The following is a 15557-nucleotide window of genomic DNA, read 5'->3' as shown; positions in this document are numbered from 1 at the left end:
CAGAGATTTGCAATCTCTTGTCATCGCTGCACTTTTAAGTCGCCTTCAAAGTATATTCTGCAGCTGTTAACCAGTACTTCTAATGCAAGCAAGACATTTCATTAAATATGTAGGCTGTTTAATTATTGAAGGTGGCTTCTTTGTTCATTCTGCATCATGTTAACTTAATGGTTTACATTAGAATAAATTCTTTAAGAGACAAGGTGTTTTTGGTTGAAAGAAGGAACTCAAAAGTAGAATTGAAAATCGTTAGAAAGTCAATACTATCTAATGCCAGAAATCTATGGATAGCAAAGATAATAATTTTATTGTTTACATGGAGTGCTAGATGTTAGGCTAAGTAAAACAATTGTTGCTTCATGGGAAACTGTGTCTGCTAAAGATTTCTTGTTCAGCAGTGGCACCTTTGAAAAATGGTGTCACAGTTTACAGTTCAAATTTAATCACCAGTATGAAACAGGAATATAACATGTTTTTCGCAGAGTATGGAGGAACTAGAGCTATACAAGAAAAGTACGTACTTCAGTTGTAACAATATGAAGTCTGATGTTTTAAGTTTCTGAAGATAATCTCTGTCTATTGATGTTTATTAGCATGTTCAAGAACCATTAAGTTAAACTCAGATTTCTGCTCAGTGCCTTGCTGTTTGAAAGAATAGCACAGTCACCAAGAGGTAAAGGCACATACAGAAATGTATTTAGTTAGACATCTCACTAAACTCTGATGGGAGTAGTCTGTCATGAAAGGAAAGAGACAGTTCACATTGGGGACCTAGATTGGAATTCACTTTCACACTTTCTCCAACATTCAGGATTTTTCTCATTTTAGGCTACTAGTATGTTCTTGTGTCAGATTTTGATCTGACTGGAAAATATTAAAAGATGTGAGGTATAAGGATTTGGACCATACAGTCTCCTTTAAAATGCTAAGATAGCTGCATAGCAACCTTTTTTGCTTGTGGAAGTACAAGAGGATGGAGAGAATGTGGCCCTAAAAGAAACAGTGGGTGAGAACCAAAAAATTCTCTCCCTCATCCTCAGCAGATGGCTTCATTGCACAGCTTGGAGGACTGCAGACATCTTCCAAAGACAACTCTACCACAAAACACAGCATTTTTTGTTTATAATCTTGCTAGTCAGGTTTCCATTAGAAATGCTTGTTTTTCTACTACAGAAACAGCTGCAATTTTACTCTTGCATGTGGTTATTGGTACAGTTGTCGTGTTGTCAGAATAAGCATGTTAATAAGGGAGTGGCACCATCACAGACACTATGACATTTTCTTGGATAAAAGAGAGAGGGGCAGTGGTTATGCTATATTTTTCCCATGCATTTTTTCAGTGGGAAATGGAATTGTTTGATCCCGACCACTAGGGATATTAGATAACACACAGCAGAAAAAGGACAACTCTGTAGCTATCTGAACAAATTCTCAGTTCATAGACTTCCAAATTTTGCTTCAGTGGTATGTAAAGGAAACGATTCTGTAATTCATGATATTCTTTCTGTAATAGTCAAGGTATCTTCAGTTGTTTTGAGACTTTCCCACCTTGCATGACTGCAATGTCCCTTGCACTTTTACAAAGAAATTGCAATGGCATGCAAGCTACAGCTTTAAGTTCTTCCTGTTGATGACTGACAATGCATCATAACCATTATTAAAAGATTAACAGTGGTATAACTGAAATTATCAACATACTAGTGCAGGATCTAATCCTTTAGTGACACTTCCATCACATCAGAAACTCAAATACTATAAAAATGGTATTGTTCCCTCTTGGCAACCTATTCAAAGTTGCAAAGAATCCATAGAGTATTAGTCTTTATTGCACGGCCAGCTTGTGATCAAGTTGCTCTTGTCATCAGAGAAACACAGAGTTGTTTTATGTTCTTCCTATTTAGATGTGAACAAATGTATTCATACCAAACCATTTAGTCAAAGAATTTATCCTCCTTTTTACTGTTCAGAAATGAAACATAAACAAATCACAGTGGACAGAGTGAACATTCCCCCACCCTTCCCCAGGCTGAATGCAAATCTAGCATTCTTTAGCTGTTAAAAAAGGGATAGGCTTTGCACTCAATAGCAATAGCTTGGAGGTATATCTCAGCCTCCATGAGCATCTGATGCCATTAGCTGCAAGTGCTGGAGAGGGTTCCATGCTGTTCATTTTCAGCAGAGCCAACAAGGGACTGAAAGAACATATTACATCTGTCCCCTAATGTACAAGGCTGCAACTTAAGCATCTTGCAGAAAACACATTTGCTTCTTGTTCCCCTTCTCCCTTGCCCTTCCCCCACTGGGAAGAACTTTTGCATCTAATACGTTGTCTGTATTGTTGTGATTTTTACTGAATACTACTCTAAATGAAGTTTCACTCCTAGCAACATAGTCAAGGTGCGTATTGCTTATATATTTTTTTTTCAATTTATTTTAGGGTTATCATAGACCAAATCACTACATTGCTACACAAGGTAAGTTTATCACCCTTCCTTTTTGGTTATGTGAGGCTAAGAGGTTTTGGTACTTGGATTACAGTTTGTACTCCCTAATATGCATTCTTGACACAGTCAATGTCCAGGACAGAGTAGGCTCAATCACTTAGGCAGAAGCGAGCAAACTGAATTATTATCTAATTTTCAGGTATGTCAAGTAAGCAGTCCTTTACCTTTGTGTTCAAACAGGTTTTGGGTAGAAAAGCAAAATACATCCTCTTTGGCAGAAGTTACTCAACATGTAAACTTTTCAGAGGGACAACAGTGTCATGAAAATGTATGTTCTCTTATTTGTTCAATGATAACTAGGCTTCAGGTCCTTAAAATACAAAAGACTTCAGAGAGCAAGTTTTAGTAGAGGACCCAAAGACATACGACACTTGCAGGGGGATTCTTCAAAGGGATCTAGAGAGACAATTTTACAGGCCATTGTTTAAAAACTTGCTTGTGAACAAGAACCTATTCCTTTGTTAACATGCAAATTAATTTTCAATTTGTACTTGTCTTCAAAGACATAATTTTCCCATTCTGATGCAGTTCTTTATTTTTTGGTCAAGTTCAGAGCTGGAACAGGTGGGAAAGATGAGTCTTCTGTGACTGCTTAATCATAATATTGAACAATATGCCAATCTCCTGACTATGCTTGGATAGCATACATGTGAAAATCTGATTGCTCCTCCACTGCTTGGAGGGAATCTTCTCTGTAATAGGTATTCTGTGACAGAGCTTCCTGCATTTGCCTGTGGATCTGAAGAAGTTGAGCTACACCCACATAGGTTATTTCAACACATGCCCACATTTAGGAGCCAGCTGGAGTACTGAGTATAATATACTCAGAATAATCTCACCATGTGTTGCATATACAGGTCATATATACTTTTTAATGACTTTTTATCAAAGCAGAGAAAATGTTGGCCATGTCAAATCAGAGCTCTTACTGTGATTTCAGCTGTCCCCTAAGTGACCCAGAGTATGGACCCTCCAGTCCCCACTTCTACCGGTGGGAGGCTTCGTATCTCTGCCTTTCTGTACTTCTGCTCTCAACAGTCCCAAATGAGGTGCTAATTTGCGTCAGATGACAGTGGGACAGGATGCAGATCACATTTCTAGAACCACGTCGCTACTGTCATATTACACTTTTAGACCAGAATCAGAATTTGCAATCTTAGAATATGAGCCATTTAAATGTGCTGCTTCTTCCACTTCTGCTACCCACCCACCACATTCCTCAGTCCACAGTGTTTCTACAGATGAGCCAGACAGGAAAACTAGGACAAAAATGGAGCATTTGCTACATTCCCATTGGGCTTTTACACCCTCCTCTTCTAAAAAGAAATGGATTGTTCCATTTAACCTTTAGCTAATGATGCTTTTGGTTTTCACCTTTAATTGAATCCTAAAATAAAAAGATACAGTTGGCATTTTACTTGCAGTTTGTAATACAGTTGTTTTCATCAGAACGTTCACCCGAAGATCTCCCTGACAGCTTTCTGATAGACATATGAGATCCCTATCTGAAGCAAGTTTAAATGCAGCTTTATCAACTCATCATAATACCTGCATAGTAAATACCAATCCTGAGGTTTTTGTATGTTCAGCTCTTAAAACCAAGTATGTAATAATGTACAAATAATGTAGTGAAAGTCTATGTACCAGATCCACCAGGAAGTCCCAACAGTTTCTTTGCCACACTTTTTTCCTGATATGGTGTCAAGAAATACCCAGTCAAGAAGGAGAATGAGAAGAGTAGAAACAAGTCTTCTTCCAAGATGTAAAGGATATATGACTGTTTCAGCTGTCAGTCTTTGGGGCAGGTCCCATCAGTGTCTTCTGTGTAGGTGCAGCTAAGTGCACACAGGGGTGCCTAACCCCTCCCATGGTGCAATGAGTGAGAAACTGACTCTCTGAAGAATATAAAATTAATTTTAAAATGGGCATACAGTTTACAGCAAATTCAAAATAATCTGTCTGTGAGTTTTTTTGTGGATTACATCTTTAACATCTTATTTTTTAAGGCCAGTTGGGAAGCAGATTTCTATCTCCATTTTGGAGGAGCGAAGAGCACTGATCTCAAAAGGCTTATGTATTCTCTCTGGCTCTCTTCCTGGCCTGATGAAGAATCATGAGAAAGTTTCTTTTCCTTCCTCTGTCTCAGCTTTCCCATCTGCAGAATAGGGTTAAAAATACTCATCTGCTTTTTATAGTTCTCTGCAATGTCCTGGTAGATGCAGCTGTGTAAAGGCTAGTTAGTGTTATTCTCCAGTCTTCCCAGCTTCCTGACAAAGCCTTTGCGCAATAGTAGCACTTCTGCAGTCTCTGTCTTTTGCAAAGGTGATACGGTAACTGGGAATTATCTCTAAAACTCCTTTAAGGCTCTATATTAACTATGAAAGGAAAGACATTTGTTTCACGTCAGACAGACTATGCCTCTGTATGTCTTCCTTACTAGTAAGCCTGTCATGAGCCACGGCTTGCAGTATAGCCAATGAAGTTCATGCTCTGTTTTGGAACATGCTTTCATATAGATATGTATAAACACATCAATGCAGCCCAACAGTTAAGCCGCATGTTTAATTCCCTTGATGTCTACTTTACATCATTCTTTAAATAACTTTTCCCATTCTCCCTTTTCTCCTCCACCGCAACTTTCACAGGTGCACATGCATATTGTTCTTTGAAGGAAAATACTACGTCAATCAGCTTTCAATCTCTGAGGAGTTAGAATGATTGATATTTAATTTTCCTATGTTCTCTTCAGCTGCATTCAACATATCAAGTGTTAATGAGCAAATATAATTGTTTGAAGTGAAAAAGCGGCAAATTAAATCAGTTTGTAGTAGACTACCAATCCACTTTTAACAGAGCTGGGAGTTGCATAATCACCTGTTTATTAAAATGTTACTGTCTTCCATACTAACCAGAGTTTGACATACAGACTGGTATCTTTCCACCTTGGCATTCATAGCATCCTGCTGCTAACTTGAATTAGGGGGAGAAACATTTTTAAAAGACATACGTAATGGAGGCTTTCTCAACTAATAATCAAAAAAGGGTTTAGTTCCATTTTAGGGGTAACACATTCAGAGTGTGCAATTTCAATTACAAAATTAACATCAATTTTCCTTTATGTGATAAGTATAATGTGAGTGGTAGACTGAATCTACAGCTAATAAAGACTTTTGGTGCTCTGCTGTAATTGGCATCAACAGATGGGATCCGCACCTGAGTCACCACGATTAAACAGAATCCCTCATCACAAGCCAGCATCTTGGGTCATGCAGAACCAGCAAGCTGGTGCAATTTAAAACTCGCTATTTAGTTTTATATATCCCTTATTCCCATGGATATAATTCCTTAAATTTTTTTTGTAGCAGAATATCAAGCTCTTGTATGATCTGTTCAATTTACTGGCAGCTAGGTTTTTTTTTTTTTTTCCAGGAGTTAGTTAATCAATGAATTTTAACCAGGTCCTTTAGTGAGAGCATTAGGTTGAATATCTGTACGGTACTTATTCTCACACACGCTGCTGGATGTTTTTACTATTGGATGACTGTTGTTGATCTTGCATGTCTCACTCTGATTACTAAGCAGGAAAAATTGATCTTTCTTGTATTTACTTGTTCTGTGTCCCCTGAAGTTCATGTAGTTAACCAAGCTATGACTTAGCTTCTTTTAGCAAGTCTCTATCAAAGGTTTTGTAAGGTTTTCTTCCTCCACCACTGCACCAGCATCTGTAAATTATGAGTGACAAATGAATGTTAATATAGTTCTACAGCATTGCTCATTGCCATTTCCACCAGGGCTGGTTTTCAAGCAGATCAATCATGTGTGAAACAGCAGATACTCCCATGCAAGCTGCATGTCTTTATATATGAAGTACATTCATTTGTGCATCTCAGACTTTTGAATACTCCTTGTGGTTCAGATTGTCTCTGCTTGCTGCAGCATGCAGGGGAACCGGATCTAAGATATTTTGTGGAAGTGCTTCAGAGCGTATCTTAATGACTGTAAAAGGTTACTCTTGAAAATAAAGCAGCTTTAGATGTAATAGCCCAATGTAGCCTTTCAACCTCTTTTTTTTCCTGTATCCAACTGTAAAGCAGATACTAAACTGTTTCACTTTGTGTATTGCTGATTATGGAGACAGACATCAAGTCAAGTTTCAGTCAGGAGAAGTTTTTTAGGTATGAGTTATAAACTTCTGAAAATAAATATTTACAGTGGAAATGTTTACAGTCTTCACTACAGCAGCATAAACTTGCTGCTGTAATAACCCCTTTCATATTCCTTTTCTTTTCTGCAAAAGATGTGTCTTTCTTCCACACACGACTGTATATGTTGTGTGAACATTTTAATAAGGGTTTTCAGAAACAAAAATACGTTTTCTTTCAAACTGAAAGTTCCCTTTCAGGCATCTGAAGGAGGACTATTGCTTTGAATAATAATACTCTTAACTTCCTTGGCATGTTTTTTGTTTTTATGTTGCAAAAACTTGTCAGAACTACAGCAGTGTGGAAGCTCCACACTTCTCTTTACAAAGAAACTTTTGCTGCCATGGTTTTAGCCTCCAGATGAAAATTAACGTTTGAAATTACTTCAGGGAGAATTGAAAAACAACAAAGCAAGATAGTTCTACACAATTTTTCAGCTTTATATATGCTGTCATTTTTGCAGGATATAGGGTAGTCAGGCTGATTTCCTGATACAAATACGAAGTGATTGAATTCTATACACCTGTATTAATCTTGAAGATTCAACGGTGTTTGATGATGTTCTTTACTTCTTAATCATCAAAACTTTAAAAAGGTGGTTGAAGTCATCTGTCTTCAGTGAAGGAGATAAACCCATTCTTAAGCAGTACATTGAACAGGCGAGGCTTTCTGAAACATGTCCTTCTCCTGTTTTGCAACAGTGGTGACAAATGGCAAAGAAGTTACTTTTTTCCCACACCCAAATGCATACAGAAGTAATAGACCCTTTACATATGGAAGTGGTATCTCCAGGATATATTGTGAAGCCATGTGGCAAATTCACCAGAGCAGTCTTACTACTATTTATCACTGAAGGCTGATGATAACAATTACAACATTTGAGCATCTTTTAAAAGTTGGTACTTTTACTACTGTTGAGGACAAAAAGAGACAGTGTGTAGTAAAAACTGGTAACTATCAAAGTCAACACTTTTCAACAGTCGCCACATTATGGTACATGAGAATACCAGAGTTTCTCTCTGCTTCTTTGTTTATAATAGGAGATTTTAGTGATAACTGTGTTAGAATAGTTATCTTTCACCTTTTTCATGATTCCTCTATTTTTCTGTCTTTGTCTTAATCAGCTGTGCGGTAGTTTTGTTCTGTGCAGGGAATGAGGTTCCCCTGTTGCTTTCCATTCAGTGTAGAAGGCTGTAAATGCAGAGCTAGCATAGTTTTCTAATACATGCAAAGTTGGCTTAGGCTCTGTTGCAGTGTGTCACTTCTCTGAATCTGTGTGTAGACCAAGTGAAACAGGAGCATTGTTGGAAAACTGCTGATAGATCCATTACTAGGTAGAGCCACTTACATTCTTCTTCACATATGTGTGGCTACATTTTGCATAAAATACATGCCTGCCTTTCATAAACCTTTGGAAATTCTTCGAAAGTACAAACAGGCTCTAGAAATTATACTGAATAATTATTTAATATTTATTTGCTAATATAAATTCCCACATCCCATGCAGGCCGGTCTTTCACTTGCTTGTTAATGTGGCTTATGAAACAACACTTTGAGAAATTGATGATTTTTCTGTAGTCCATTGTCAAAGCCACAGAGGAAGAAAAAGCAATCATTCTATCCTCTCCCCCGCAAAGATTGAGCAGCAGGAAATCAGACATAAAGGTCTTCAGAGCATATATAGATCTCTGTCTCAAAGACAAGATATTGGTTTGATTTCGCTGTTGTGAAGTCAGTCTAGAATAGCTACAACAGACTTTTGCATATCAGAATTAAGAAGTAAGAGAATAGAGAGAGTACAGTAATGAAGTAGGCAAAGAGGTGAGTCAGGGCAAAGGAAATGTTTCAAGGTTGTATTGCAGAAAATAGAAGATTGTGTGAAAAGTAATATATTTGACCTCTTTTTAAAAACATGGCTATAAAATATGTCCTGCAAGCAAGGAAGTTATGATCTTCCTGAAACTCAAGAGTGGAGCAAACTGTCCTTGTGAACCAAACACAGTTTCAGAAAAGAACATTATGGAGGTGGCCATGTATTAGTGTATTTGCTGCTCAGACTCCTAATTACCTAGATTATGCACTAGAATCCGTTTTTTGTCCAAGGAAGATGTATAAAACATCAGCCTTACAAATGTACCTCACATGTCTGTATTTTGGGGGGATGAGAATTATGAAAAGCTGATGTTTGGATAATAGGGTTTCCATCCTCAATAAAGAATCAGCCATAAATTGGACTTGATGGGGAAGGTGCCTGGCACTCTTGACGGAGTACTGTTAACATGCCTGTCAATCAGTGAAGCCTAATGCTAAAGCAGAAGGAGGAGCAGAGAAATGCGGCTTGTCAGGAAAATCACGTAGTCAAAGCATCTTTTTTTCTGTGAAGTTTATTTTCCAGCCAGTCTTCAGCAGCCTGGAGGAAGCTTGGCAGCAGGTGTAAGAAGGCTTTTCGTCTTCTCATTTGCTGTTAAAAAAGGGAGTGTAGCAAATTTACAAACAGAATGTATTTCAGAAACAAATGTATCAAGAAAAAAATAAGGCAGCTTTTTTTGTCTTGTCACCGTATCCGAATCTTTGAAACCTGTCATCTTTTCTCTGTTCTGTATCCTTTGGTGGCAACTGAAATCTCTATATTGATATGGCCACCAATGCACATGACAGCCTGGGTGATTTTGAAGCACTGCCTTTGAAAAAAAAAGATACAGGCTTATTGGATTAATTTCTTTCCCTATCCATCTGTATTCGTCCGTGCAGTTGCATATTCAGATGTAGACTTTGTGGAGATTCCCTCTGCTGCTGCTAAATCTCATTCTGTTACAACACTCCACATGCTAGAATAGCTTTCCTTGTTTACACTGTACATCAAATACTGCAGTCTCCCATAAAATAATAATAATAAATAGGATTAAAAGGTTAGTGTTGCCCTTTCCTACTTGAAGTTGTGAAAATAACCAATGTGCTCCCAAAAGTAACAATAAATAATAGTGCTGAGAGAATTTGTTGTCACACAGATTTAATTTTTACCATAATTATCTTGAAGTTAAAAGGAAAAATATCCAATACACATTTATTTGTTAATGACCTTCATCTTTATCTTGATCTGACAATATCTGTTCGATTCTGACTATTTCTATGACTGAGGAAGAAATGAATGTACCAAAGTCCTCCAGCCTTAAATAGAAAAATATATTGTGAGTGATATATCTCAGTCATGAGATACCTATCAGGATAATAAGTTATGACAAATTTGGGTTTGCTAGCATTTTTACTTAAGCTTTAATGTAGACTAAATTATCTCGTTTGTTCATCTGGGTAAAGTGTTCATGTTAATGCACTTAAACTCTCAGCACAAGTTTAAAAAATACAGCATCTGAATATCTTACTCACAAGCATGAGCAACATTCCTTCACAATAAGGTCCTTGGGGAAAAATAAAAGAAACAAGTAGCCAAAATGAACTCATATTTTTGAGCTAGAGAATAGTGATGATTTTATTACATCCTGATGCTTATGATTGACTAAACATGAAAACAGAAAGTACAAATGGGAAAGACTAATTAGGTTCTTTTGTCCATTCCCTAAGGAACCTTCTAGTGAAGGGGATAAAATGATCTTAAACTTCTCATCCATCATCAAAATTGATTCTGCATTACAAGTTGATAGGAAGAACCCAGTCCAACAAGTCAATTACCTAAGATTTTTGAGTTGGAAATGTTACAGGCAGCATGTTTTTTACAAAATAAATTCCATATTTGTTAGTCTTCCCAAGCTCAGATGGGCTATTTAGAATGAGTGATTAATAGGTATTCTTATCTCCATTATGAAAATCACCCTTATTTAGAAGAATGCACAAATTGGAAACTAAACCAGCTTTCTTACTGGAAAACATTGATTCAGCTGAACTGAAACTTTCTGTTGGACTGCTTTCACAAAGACAGTTCAGGTTCAAACTGTGGGCTTAAGGCTTCTGGAATAAGCCTTCAGTCAAGAGCTGTGACCTCAGATGGAGAGCCAATACCTCATGTTGCTATTTGATCTGACTCAATATGGACCTGTATCTCAGTTTCCCACGAGTCCCCTATCGTTCTCCCAATGTGCTTGACTGTAATTAAACAACTGAATGTCTGTAGGGCAGAGAGAAAGAGAGTCCATGTGCGAGTGAGACCAACTCTGTTTCTCTGTAGCCAGTACACTCCACTGGAAAATACATCAAGGCCTCTAGTTACAATTACAGTTATTCGAAGTATTCCTGTTTCATAGCAGAAAAAACTGAAACATACTCCCTGCAAGCCATTGCCTAGCAGTACTCTCTTAAAAGCTGCATGAGGTAAAGATTCAGACTCTGGCCTTATTCAGGTATCCCACATAACCCTCAGTAGGGGATCCCTAACACCCAGGAGCGCTACATGTAATGCAAAATTTAGGCGATACTGGATTTATCCAGTCTGAGAAAATGTTAATGAGAGGAGCAAACCATTTAACATCCCACTGTGTGGCAAAGAAATTATATGAAAGAAAGAGTTCTTCATTTATACTGGATGAACTACATTGTTTTGCTGGGTTTTTTAGTTTCCTGCAGTTAAGATTAGAAAAAGCAGCTTTCTTGAATGGCATAATGGTACCTACATGGCCAGTAGTACTATGTACACAGCTTTTATTGCATTCAGCTTTGCTTAATCTCAGGCTAACTGGATAAATCTGGACCATTTCTGTTGCGGCCAGTTCCTCTGTTCCCAGTCTGCAGTACTTCTGTGAGTAGTCAAAAGGTGTTACGGGAATGTGCTATTTATTCTTTGGGAAATCATATGACATTTTCATTTTATTTTGTTGATACAGAACAAACTGAGCTAGTATTGGAAATTTAGCTGTGGAGAAATGTCAATCAATAAGTGTGTAACACTTTATTAGATGGAAAGTTAGCCGGTAGCATTAGCTGTAGTGTTATAAAAATGTCTTAAATGGTACCTGCCAAGAGTGCACAAATGAAGTCTGGTGTCAGACTTAAAAATATATTTAAGTGAAGCAATGGCTTGCTTCTGAACATGGTGGAAATACTAATGTGGAGCAGGGACAGGTGAGATGATTCAGAAACGGCTAGGGAGCTGGCATATTGTGGCTGCTGTGTATTATACCGAGCCTGTTCGGTTCATTTGAACCCTGCCTCGCTTCCTGTTGTCTCTCAAGGTGTGTTTGGATTGTGACTGTGAGGGACATGAACACCTTTTGTGTATTCATAAGCATTTAATATGTACTGCAGTTCCCACTACAGTGGAGCTCCAGTCCTGGGCTGGGATTTCTAGATGGTACCATAATGCAGACAAAATAATGCATAGAGATGTGCGCTGTTCCAGCCTAGTTAGATCTGTATCAATAAAGAAAAGAAAATGCCATGTGATATTCCAGAGGCTAGATACCGCATCCCCATAAAACTTTCTGACTACCCATAGAATCACTGCAGAACAGGATCAGACGAAATGCCAACAAGAGAAATGATCCAGCTGTAGCCAATGTTGATGTGTGTGTATACACACACCTACAAAATACGTCTTTCCAAACTGATTATCTGGTTTTGTGAAATGAGCAATTTTAAAGAAAAAATACTCTGGAATAATCAGTTTTGTCATTACTCAAAGGATATTTTTTAAGCATCTCTATATTAAACTGGGAATTTAGAATGGAGGGTTGTTTTTATTTTAGCTAGCTGTGAGACGCATATATTTCATAAAACAATAAGCTTATCACTACTGTACACTGTAAATGGCATGTTACAGGCCAAATGTTTTTATGTTCTTTTTACATTTGAAAAGAGATGGAGAATTTACGGGTCAATCTCCTCCTTTCCGTCATCCTGTGAAAGGTCTAGTGCTGACTCCTCAAAATATAGGAGGAGGTGGTACAGAAAGCCAGCCAAAGCACTGGTCAGTCTCATGGGAGCTATAGATAAAATTTCTACATGCACCGCAGTTACTTAGTAATCTAAGCCTTATTGAAAGCTAATGGGACTTGAAAGCACTTTGAAAATTTCATTTTGGGAAAGCCAATTTTCACATATAGTAATGTGCAGGCAGCAGGCCTTGCTGACTGGCTAGCTTGAAGCAGGTAGGATTTAGTTTGTGCTTGAAAACCAGCCAATTACTATTCACTGTGCTGTCCCTTGGCTGATAATGAGAGAAGGCAGTGTTTTTCCTGAGCAAAGGATACAGTAGAAAGCCTCTACATTGCCAGTAGCTGCACTGGGCAGGATTTGCCCCAATAAAGCATTTCAGCTGGCTTTATAAGCAGCATTTTCCTGAAATGTCAAGCTAACAAGGTTCAGTCAGATCTGTTTCTTATTGACAATCCATCTAAGGTGAGGAAATAATGAAAAACACATTTTAAATTCATAGCTCAGTCCTGATTAACCCACTTGAGTGTAGCTGAGGTGACTTACTGTGGAATAGCATTGCTGCATGCCATTTCCTTTTTTTTTTTGCATTGTAAGGTATCATTGCAAAAGGCCAAAAAAAGAAATGGTGGACCAGCTATGATTCAAATATAGATTCTGCATATATTTGATATGCATGGTATATTCTGAAGCCTGGGTTAAAACTAGTATTAGGAGAAACCGAACATCTTTTAGTTGTTTGCGAATTAAGTTCTGGTCGAATCCTTGCTTACAAAATGGTGTTCTTTCTTACCTGACTATGAATTAATTACTGCCTCTGCAAACAAGTGGCTCCTCTCTGCGCCATCTCTGAATCTACTACTGTGAAGGGGTCCGTTAAAATAAGGTTTAAAACCGAGGGGGAGGCTTTTTCCATACCTCGCATAAGAGTAGCTGTAGCCTCAGGCTTCTTTGCTTGGGCTGCCTGCTGGCTTAACAGATGTATAGGGAACCAGCCTTGTTGGAAGTTCATCCACAGCTTTGTTTATTTGTATTTTTCCAAGGCAAGAGCGATTTCCAAGAAAGTTATATCAGGAAAGCCAGCATAGCTTTATAATTACAATACAGCCCTGCTGAAGATTATGTAACAATTAATATTTGTAAGGCTAAAATTAGAAAATGCATTTCAAATGCCATCACAGTCAACACTATAAGTCAATGAAATAAGGTGATAAAAGCAAGAATGTGTTGTTTAATTTCATTGAGATTCTTTAGTGCACAAAATGTCTGGGGCTGGGATATGCAAAAGCGACAAATAATGATTAATACTGACATATGGCAGCTAGAAACCAGCAATTAATAAATAACACTGAAGCATTTATGGCCATGTTTTGCCAGTACAAATGTATGTTGCCTTTTAGTGTGCTAATTCTTACAGCGATAAGTCTCCTATAGGAGACTTCAGTAAAAGTGAAGAGGTGCATGGCACTGGGGTATGTTTTACCCTCAATGCTGTTTTAGTTTCTGGAACAGACTTGGGAGGGCTTTAATTAAAGCATTAGAAGCATTCAGGTTATATGACCTGATTCTTTTTCATCATTGTTTTCTTGACACCTTAAAATACAGAAGACTGATCTGTATGCATTTGGATAGCTAGTGGTGGGTGGTGGGCCCATATGGTTTAGTGATACCTTGACCACAGTTTTATCCCAGACTTAAAAATTATTCACAGTATTTATAGGAGCATACATACTGTGCCTATAAACACATACTCTTGTATAAGCCTTTAAAGTCAATTTAAGTGTATATGTTGTGGTAGAAAACAAATGTCTAAACCTATTTTGAGAGAAGTTATTGCGGAAAGATTTTAAGTTTTTACAGCAGAGCTTTGTTCTGGACTTTGCTGGCCTCCATGCAGGCACTAAACCCTTAAGAACTCCTGGAAGGGTGAAAGTTAAATGCATGCTACCATACCTATTCAACCAGCGTATAGTAAAGACTGCCCTTGACAAATCAGATTATCAGCAACTGATCAGATCTTTAAAGTGTCTTCCTTTCAGAAACCAGCTCAGTTGGGGAGGGCGGAGATGAGCCAGCATGCAGCTGTACTGCTGTGTGGCAGTGGCGATGCAATTACAAAAAAATACTGAACGAGCAGTTTATCTTGATAGTTGACTAAATCAGCACAACTGGGATCTGCCACTTTTCTTTATAGTATGCTGACTATTTTAGACAGACAGATCAAGTCATTTTATTTTATTTTACTTTGTGAAAAAGTGGAACCTAATCTTACACTCCTTAGTCTACACCTGGTCACGCAAAGAGGTGTCCAGGTTTGCAGAGCTGCTGACCACTGATGAGCTTCCCGTAAGGTAACTGGGAGGCTGACAGAACTGAACACTGATGAAAACCTGATCACATAATGATGCACCTGCAAATTCCTGTTGGCAAAATCTTGGGCACGTTGCCTTATTGAGTAGGGAAAAAATGTATTTCAGTTAGGGGAGATGTTCCCTTGCCTGCAGTGACATTTATAGTTTAAAGTAACACTTAGCTGCAGTTTTTTACATGGCTTTTTCTGAAAGGGCGTTTTGTTCTTACCTCCAAATTCTAGCATGGTTAAAAGAGCAAATAACATGCACTTATGGATTATCAGATCAGCGGACTGGCAGAGCATTAGTAACCCTGTAATTCTGCTTCCTCCTGCGAAATTCTGTGTAAGTTATCTTACTAACGGCTAGTCTGTCCCATTTAAGAGGTTCATTAGCAAAAGGAGAATTCTTGAACTTTTTAATCTATTAGCGTGTAGTCTGTTGTCCCAGTAATTTTTTTTTAATCTCTGGTTTTATGCTTTCATGTGGTGTTTTTGAACAATCTCTGCTACATAATGGGTTTGGGGTTTTTTGGCAGTGTAGTTGCAAAGGGAATCATTGCTTTTTGGCTTTTTTTTGCGATGCAGCCATATCTGTTAATAAGAAAACATTTACTGTAT

The 15557-nt window shown here is 37.9% G+C and overlaps 1 protein-coding gene across 1 annotated transcript in view; it reads left to right on the top strand.

Moving 5' to 3' along the window:
- Positions 1 to 15557, top strand: part of PTPRM (protein tyrosine phosphatase receptor type M) — a 509987-nt gene that overhangs the window by 454405 nt on the left and 40025 nt on the right. The window contains exon 24 of the mRNA XM_075706282.1: positions 2438 to 2474. Coding sequence (XP_075562397.1) covers positions 2438 to 2474 — 37 coding nt within the window. The remainder of the gene's footprint in view (positions 1 to 2437; positions 2475 to 15557) is intronic.

The sequence above is a fragment of the Pelecanus crispus genome, chromosome 2, assembly GCF_030463565.1.
Source record: "Pelecanus crispus isolate bPelCri1 chromosome 2, bPelCri1.pri, whole genome shotgun sequence".
Classification (NCBI taxonomy): domain Eukaryota; kingdom Metazoa; phylum Chordata; class Aves; order Pelecaniformes; family Pelecanidae; genus Pelecanus; species Pelecanus crispus.
This window is presented reverse-complemented; position numbering and strand designations above follow the sequence as displayed.